At 63.2% G+C, this 8,049-nt stretch overlaps 2 protein-coding genes across 4 annotated transcripts; one reads left to right on the forward strand and one right to left on the reverse strand.

The window, feature by feature from the left end:
- The first annotated feature begins 272 nt into the window (after window positions 1–272).
- On the forward strand, window positions 273–4,445 carry LOC131581783 (PHD finger protein 13-like). Of its 2 annotated transcripts, XM_058844442.1 has the most exons (5): window positions 273–509; window positions 2,030–2,122; window positions 2,424–3,036; window positions 3,347–3,385; window positions 3,501–4,445. In XM_058844442.1, the coding sequence occupies exons 1-5, from the start codon at window positions 408–410 to the stop codon at window positions 3,725–3,727; spliced, it is 1,074 nt and encodes a 357-aa protein (XP_058700425.1). In that variant the 5' UTR covers window positions 273–407; the 3' UTR covers window positions 3,728–4,445. The 2 variants fall into 2 exon arrangements, with proteins under 2 accessions (XP_058700425.1, XP_058700424.1); XM_058844441.1 differs by lacking the exon at window positions 273–509 and having other exon boundaries at window positions 1,831–2,122.
- Window positions 4,446–4,620: 175 nt separating this feature from the next.
- Window positions 4,621–7,741, reverse strand: LOC131581785 (uncharacterized). Of its 2 annotated transcripts, none has more exons than XM_058844444.1 (2): window positions 7,438–7,741; window positions 4,621–6,481 (listed from the first exon to the last, which is right to left on the reverse strand). In XM_058844444.1, the coding sequence occupies exon 2, from the start codon at window positions 6,455–6,457 to the stop codon at window positions 5,333–5,335; it is 1,125 nt and encodes a 374-aa protein (XP_058700427.1). In that variant the 5' UTR covers window positions 6,458–6,481; window positions 7,438–7,741; the 3' UTR covers window positions 4,621–5,332. The 2 variants fall into 2 exon arrangements, with proteins under 2 accessions (XP_058700427.1, XP_058700426.1); XM_058844443.1 differs by lacking the exon at window positions 7,438–7,741 and adding an exon at window positions 6,934–7,048.
- Window positions 7,742–8,049: the final 308 nt, after the last annotated feature.

Raw genomic sequence — 8,049 nt, forward strand, 5'->3', positions numbered from 1 at the left:
CAGGTCGGATGGAGCACCCCGGTGGGGTGGGTGCCGCCCCGCCCCCGGCGCGCGGGGACCGTTCGAAGGCGGTGTTCCCCCCGAGCCCCAACATTCCATGAGCCGCGACCCCGCGCGGGCGGTGGGCGGTGCCTCGGCGTTGCCGTTGGCGGCGGCGGCGGGTCCGGGCGAGTCCAGCCGGGCTGCGCTCCCGTGCTCGGTACCGGGAGGGAAGGACACTCACCGGCACCCCCCCGCACCGGGACGGTCGGCGCGAGGCCCCGCCCCCGCCTTCCCCGCCACCAGGTGGTCCCGCCCCTGCGGCCGGGGCGGCGCTCGAGCCTCGCTCCCACCGGCGGCGGGCACCGCACCGCACCGGGACTGCTACCGGCACCGGGACTGCTACCGGCACCGCCACCGGCACCGGCATGAGCGCCGGCGGGCAGCCGGCGGAGCCCTGCCCCCGCGGCGGGCCGTGCTCGGCGGGGAGCAGCCCCGTGCCCAGCCCCGCGTCCCCGGCGCCCGAGGAGGTGAGCGGGGCAGTGGGGAGCGGATCGTGGTGGGGGGCGGCTGCGTGCTGGGCATCGGGGCTGCGGGGCCGCCGCGGGGTGCGGGGGTGCCCTCGGGAGGGGGAGTGGGCTCGTGTGGCTGTGTGTGTGCGTGGGGGGGGTGTCCCCCCGTGTGTGTGTGCGGGGGGAGGAAGTCCCTTCTGTGTATGTGTGTGCTGGGGGGGTCCCCTGTGTCTGTGTGTCCGGGCGGGTCCTCTCCTTGTGGCTGTGTGTGTGTACGGGGGGGTTCACTCTGTGTGTGTGTGTGTGTGTGTGTGTGTAGGGAGGGGGTGCCCTCCGTGTGGCTCTGTGTGTGTACAGGGGGGGTCCTTCGGCGTGGCTGTACGGGGGGGTCTCCTCTGTGTGGCCATGTGTGTGCGGGGGGGTTGTGGGTCCCTCCGTGTGTGTGTGTGTGTGTGTGTGTGTGTGTGCGCTGGGGGGGTCGTGTGTCGCGCAGGGCCTCGTGGGGGAGCGCTCCGTGCCGGAGGGTGGTTGTGCTGGAGGGGGAAGCTCGGCTGGGGGGGCTCGGTGTGTGTGTGAGTGTCTGTATGCGCGGGGGGGGCGGCTCCGTGTGTGCCCGCGGGGGCTGTGCGTGGGAGAGGAGCCCTCGGGGGGCGGCTGTGGGCACGGGCGGGGGATGCTGCCCCGGGGGGGACGGTGGCGGCACTCGGGATCCCCATGAGGGGGCCCGGGATGGTCGGGTTGGCTGGGGGCTGCGGGGGTGCCGGGGTGCGCGTCTGTGCGAAGGGGAGCGGGGGTGCTGCGCGCCGGTTCGGGGGGAGCTGGGGGTCCCGTGCCGGCGCGGTTGCCGCGGGCGCGGGGGTGTCGGTTTGGGGGGCGGGGTTCCCCCCGGCCGGTCGGCCGGGGCAGGACCGGCAGCGCGGCGCCATCTTGGGAGCCATCAGGTGCCCGGCGCGGGGCCGGGCGGCGCGGGGGGCCGCCCCCGACACCCCCTCCCAGCCCCGGCCGCCGCTGCGGGGGGAGCGCGGCTGCCCGGCCTCGGCTCCCCCTCGATCGGCCGCGGGGTGCGGGGCTGCCCCGGGGGGCGCTGGTGCCGCCGGCGGCGCCCGGCCCTCCCACCGCTCCCCCCCCGCGGACCGAGCCCCGAGCGCGCCGGGCGCTGCCCCGGGAACGTCCCCCATCCCGGAGTCACCGCCCGTGGGCGGACATCCCGGCACCGGGCCCCTGATTCAGGCTCCGCCAGCGGCTGCCGGGCTCTGGGTGTCCCGGCATGTCGTCACGGTGTCGTCGCGTGTGTCCGGCCCTCCCTCCCCCCCCGCCCAGCCCCGCCACCACCCCGCCCGCGATCTGGGTTTAAAGGGAAGAGCTGCGTTTGCCTCGGCAGATGATGAAGCGCTGCGGGAAGGATGGATGTTTGGGTGACCTCGATACTCTGTGCTTGTAAAACGGCCGGTGGTCCAGGGCTGCCGCCAGAGCCAGCTGTGATACCGGCTTGCTTGGGATATCCGAGGAGTTTAATCCACTCGCGGTGTTTCTTGCAGCCACTTCAGAAACGGCGGAGAACTGTGGAGGATTTCAACCAGTTCTGCACCTTTGTTCTGGCCTATGCAGGCTACATCCCATACCCTGAAGAGGTAAGTGGGCTTGCAGTGTTCCTCTACAAAGACACTGGTTATCCTGGTCTCCCTGCCATGTGCAGACACAGCTCCTAATCTTAAAGAATCATGGATTGGTTTGGGTTGTGAGGGACCTTAGAGATCATCTATTTTCAACTCCTCTACCATGGGCAGGGGTGCCACCCACTAGATCAGGTTACTCAGGGCCCATCCAGTCTGGCCTTGAACTTTGGGTTGACACTGCTGGAGAGTCATTCTCTCCTTACCCCAAATATCTGTGCTCTGGGTCTAATCCCTCATTTTCCCATCCTGTCACTAGTATGTGCCCTGGACCCACGGAGGCAGCATGAGCCCCCAGAACAGCACGGGGAGCACTCAGGACAGCGATAGCTCGACCTCATCTCACTCCTCTGATGGCCACATCCCAATGGACAACAGGAAGAGCAGGAATGCTGTGGCCAGGGGGGCTGTGGGCAGTGGCCTGCTGATGAACAGCCCTGCCTTTTCCACCGCCTTCTACAACGTCCGGCCCCAGCAAATCAAACGGAAGAAACCACCAGCAAAGAAACGCATTTTGGAGCAGGAGGTGAAGAAGAGGGTGCCACTGAGTGCTTGGAAAGACTTTGGGGCGGAGCAGGATGGGGTGAAGCAGCTGGCTGCACTGGCAGGACAGCTGTCTCCTGTGAAAGAGGAACTATTGGAGCCTTCCCTCAACCCGCCTGGGGACCCCCAGCCCAGCTCCCTCCTGGAGGAGCCGACGACGGAGGAGAAGAACTTGATGTATGGAGCACAGGGAACTGAGAAGCCAGCAGATGATCCTCAGCTTAAGAAGCATGACACCGTCTCTGGAGAGAGGAAAAGCCCTAGTCCCTGTCACACCTTGGACCAAAGCACAGGGGAAGATACAAGCAGAGAGACCTCCCAGCTCAGTGGTAAGTGTCTGGGGGACTGCAGAGGGCCCTGTTGTGCTGCAACCAGTGCCAAACGTTGTCCCTCCCTCAGCTGGAGCCACCCTTGCTGGCCACAGGGAGGGCCTGTCGATAGCCCAAGCTTCTCCCAGTAAGAGGAATACTTTTGGGACCTGGGGGGCTGAAGAGCAGAGGGCAGGGAGCTGACTTGCCCTTTGGTAGCTGTGTTCTGCAGAGCAAGTAGTGCAGACCTGAAACAGGTCTGAAGTGGGGTGTAGGGCTGCCTTACTCATCTGGGTTTTTTTTCTCTTTTCTCCCCCTTTTGCAACTTTAGCAGTCGAATTCACAGAAGTTCCCAACACCAAAGCAGAAGGTGAGTGGGGGGCTGTCCCGTTTAACACCAGTAGAACTGGCTGGTCTGGCCACAACCAGACCTGCAGCTGGTACGGTGGTGTCTGACCAGTGTCTCCCTCTTTGTCCCTGAGCAGACGACGATGCCTGGGATCTGATCACCTGCTTCTGCATGAAGCCCTTTGCAGGGAGGCCCATGATTGAATGTAATGAATGCGCTACCTGGATCCACCTCTCTTGTGCCAAGATCCGCAAATCCAACGTGCCTGACATTTTCATCTGCCAGCGGTGCCGGGATGCCAAGCAGGAGATTCGCCGCTCCAACCGAGCTCGGACAGTGCCCCGCAAACGCCTTGTTGACTGATGCTCCTGCAGAGCAGGAAGGCTGGTGGTCCCTTTTTAACCTGAAGACTTAGACAATCAATGCACTGGCAGGGGAGGGGCTGGGACACAGAGCCAGACCATCCCCCTCACTCCTCTGGCCCCTGAAAGCTGCCCTGCGTGTCCTCCCTGAGGATCATACTGGCAATAGAGCTCGGTTATCCCAGAAGTGTGCGGAGGATAGGAGGATGGTCCAGATGCTCATCCCTGTGGGTGGTGTGTTAGTGTTTGTGATCTCCTGGGGCCCCACATGCACTAACTGTTGGATCCCACCTCCTCCTCACAGCCCCTCCAAAGAGCCCTGCCCATGTGCCTTCTGCACTTTCCCTGGGGGATGCAGGCCCCGCTCCTGTCCTGGTGACACTCAGCTCAACCCCCACCTGCCAGTCCCCATGACTATAATTCTTAACTGGGTACTTTCCTACTTGCACATCTGGTTACTGTGGGACCACAGCAGGGGGCAAGGTGTGGGACAGCCCCCTGTCACACAGCAGCCCCCAGGCTAGTCCCTGTGCCTCTCTCCTCCTGTGGAAAGCCTGGGCCCCAAAAGTGCTTTATGTTTTTATAGTTACTTTGTATTATAGTTAATTTGTATTATAGTTACTTTGTATTATAGTTAATTTGTATTATAGAAAATTCTGGTCCTTGCCCTGTGGAGTGTGACTGGAGTCTTATGTATATAATAAATACTTTTGCCATAACAGCGGTGGCTTTGGCATAGGTCAGTGACCTTGGTTCTCATGTCCCTCGGGAACCCAAGTGGTCCCCTGCTTCCCGTCTGCTGTGGCTGGGAGGGGACCTGGTGTAGTGACACCTCTCAGCCCTGCTATTCCCCCAGATAAATCCCAAGCTGCAAAAACAACAGGAAACAAGCAGACCAGTGCATCTATATTTAATTTGGCAATGACCACCTCCCCACACTGCTGTTTACAGGGATGCTCCATGGGTGAGCTTCTGGAAGTGCATGGCCTGGGGGACAACCTCTTAAGTGGGAATCACATTCCAGAGCCTGCAGGCATCTCACAGGGAGTGTCATGGGTTATTCCATAGAAGCAGCAGGTCCGATGGCTCAGGGAGGAAGGGTGTCCATCTGCCCTTGCTCTGATGCTTTAGGCACATCGCTGGCTCAAAAGAGTTTTGTTCTTGCGCTCTGACAAACCTTCCTGTCTCTGTCTCCACTCTGGAGCGCAGTTAGAAATTAGTCCCAACAGCAATTGAGGTGCCAAAGGCTCCAGTTTTCTCCACAAAATAAGCCTCTAATTCCAACACAGAGATATCATTGGCTTCATTTGCAGATCCAGACGCGTGCCTGCTTCCATTAGGCATGCTGTTGGGACAGGTGGGGGATGCAGTGAGGGCGACAGGACAAGAAGGCTCTGGGAGCTGTGTGCTGACCTGGTTGGGGCAGCAAGAAGGCACTGTTTGTGGGGACCCTTACCAAGCAGGGTCCTGCTGGTACAACTTTTCAGTTCCAAGGCTCTGAACGGTTCAGGAACAGCAACTAACCTGGGGGTAACTTCTATGCTAGGGGAGAAAACTGGAGTTATGCAGCCAAACAAGTAGCCAGTTGAGGTAGGCCAGCAATGGTCTACTCCTCCTTGGCCAAGACAGAGCTGCTTGCCTTCTGCTCCAGTTGGGGAATCACTGCCTCCGTGTAAAACTTCTCCAGCTTGGGCACTGTCTCCCCCCAGAACTCCCTATCAAACTCCACAGGGACCACAGCTGTCTCCTTGTTGGTGTGCACCACAAAGTCAGCCTTCTGGAAGCCAGTGGTTCCCAGCTGGCACTGGACCTGGGTAAAGTAGGGATGATTCTTCTTCAAGGCGTAGGAATCCCCATCCACCTCCAGGCAGAAGTCCTTGTCCTTGCAGGCCTCGCGCACTGTCTTGTTCCTGTGCTTGTAGGGACACTTCACCTCCAGCAGCCCCAGGTCTTTCCCTGTGGCTGCATCCTTGATGATCCCATCCGGGCTGGCAGCAAGCCACTTCTTCTCCGGGTGAATGAAAAGGCCACAGTCCTCCACTTGCACTGGCTTTCCCCCCTTCTGTGATTTCTGCTTGTAGGCTTCCACAGCCACCTTCTCATTGCGGATCCCCCAGGACATGGCTGGGGTCTGTACCTTGGAGCCAGAGCTCACCACCTCTTTTAGGTAGGACTTGGGCACCTCGTCTGTCTTGTTGTTGGCAAACTTGCTGTTGGCAATTTTGGGGGCTATGGAGGCAGTGATGCGGTTCTCCCGCCACTCATACCACTTGGGGTTGTTCTGCTGGCCCCGGGTCTCCCTCTCCACCCTCGGGATGTCCTGGCTTTTTACAGGCACCAGGAACTGGTCGCAGGCCTTGCTCAGGTCAGCCCCAGGCTGCTTCTTCTGCAGGCATGGGTCAGTTCTGGCAGGACCAGCGGCTCCCTTGGCATCAGGCACCTTCTGCGTTGTAGAACTCCTTGTGGGTGCTCTGCTCTTTTCCCCAGCATCTCCTCTGGCTCCGCGGGATGCTGTGGATCTTGGCTGAGCAGAGTCTGCCTTTGTCCCCCGCCCCTGCGTGGGGGTGCTGGCCTTGGCAGCCGAAGTGCTCCGGGATTGGCTCCCTGCAGCTGGGGTCTTGGCCCGGGCGCCTGAAGTCGAAGGTGGGGGCGCAGCGGGGGCAGTTCTGGAGGCGGTTGTGGCCGGTCGGGGGGATGATGTGCCAGCAGACTCCTTCCTGGGTCTCCCCATTGCTACAAGTCAGAGGATCTTACACTGTGGACATGGAATAAAGTTTAACGCAAATCTTCACAACACTTATTTCCCTTTTCCTGGCCCTCCCTGCGCCTGCTCCGGGGCGCACCGTCCCTGCCAGAACTGCTACTCCCACACCTTCCCTCGGCTCACGTGTCACGGTGGATTGGCACCTGGCCCAGCTGGGGTGCTTGTTCTCACCCCCCTTCCCCGCAGCCCAGCCCCGAGGGCAGGGCGGGGGCACCGCGGCTCCCCGGAGCCGCCTCGGCCGGGACGCGGCAGCGCTGCCCGCAGGAGCCACTTTTGCCCGGGAACCAGGCGACTTCCCCGCGGGCCCATCCGCTCGGCCAGCGGGAACGCCGGACAGGCGAGGGGGGCGGGAACCCCCCACACCCCCCCGGGGGTCCCAAGCGCGCTCCGGAACCGCGGTCCGGAGCTGTTCCGGCCGCCCCTCCCGGTGCCGCCGCTCTCACCGCTCCGCCGCTGCCGCCGCTCCGGACTCGCTCCCCGCCTTCGCCACAGCCCGCCTTCACCGCCTGCACCACCCGCCTTCACCACAGCCCGCCTGCACCGCCTGCACCACGTGCCGCAGGGGCGGCGGCCCGAGGGAGCGGGGGGCGGGATGGGGGTGCGGGGCTGGGCGCAGCCGCCGGCCAAGCTCCCGGTCCCCGCTAGAGGGAAGCAGCCGCTCGGCCATTCGCGCCGCGGGATGTGCCCGGGCATGCCCGCTCCGCTCCGGCCCGACATCCCTCCGCCTTCCCGCGCATCGCGCCGCCCCCGGGACCCCCGAACATTTTACGGCGGGCCGGGGACAAGCCCCGCAGGGCGGGGGTCCGAGGCCGGCCCCTCGCGTAGCCCCTGCCCGCACGTGGGCAAAGGGCTGAGCCTCTTGAGCTCCACTGTGAAGGGATAGGCTGACCTGACGGGACCCCGCCGACCCCCGACGGCCCAAGCCGGTCTGAACCTCCATGTCTCACCTCGAGCAGACGTTCGGGAGAAGGGCAGGAAGCTGGAGCGGCGGTACCCAGCCTCGAGCACCCGCTGTGCGGATGTGCTGCGTGTGCTGCGTGTGCGGAGGGTCCCGGCGCAGGGTGGCACAGCACGATGCGGGGTGGCCACAGCACAATGAGGGGTGGCCACAGCCCCGCAGACACAGCCCCACCCCCGAGCCTTGCAGGGGGCTCGCCCGCCGTGCAGGAAGCGGAGGCGGGCGTCGCCGGCACGGGAGTTTCGGGTTCCTCAAATCCAGGCAGTTTCGTTTTCTCCTGAGAGCCTGGTGCCAGCGAGCGAGCCCCGCCGGGGAGGCTGCTGCGAGATCCCCTCGCCCGCCCCCCACGGCTGGGAGCCCCTGTTATTTTCGCCTGCCGAAAACAAATCCAGCAGCCACCAGTGTGTGGCCTGGGTCTGTGTCAGAGCCAGCCCCACAGGGGCTTCCAGCCCCTCCATCTACCTCTGCCAGCATCCTGGGAAGATTTCAGTTAGGCAGGCTGGAGTGCTGGCAGCATTCCCAGCCCCTCTCCCCAAGGATCCCAGATGTCTCCACCAGCCATCTCTATCTCTGCTGATGCGTTGTTTCATTTCCTTCCTTC

The sequence above is a fragment of the Poecile atricapillus genome, chromosome 8 (assembly GCF_030490865.1).
Source record: "Poecile atricapillus isolate bPoeAtr1 chromosome 8, bPoeAtr1.hap1, whole genome shotgun sequence".
Lineage (NCBI taxonomy): Eukaryota > Metazoa > Chordata > Aves > Passeriformes > Paridae > Poecile > Poecile atricapillus.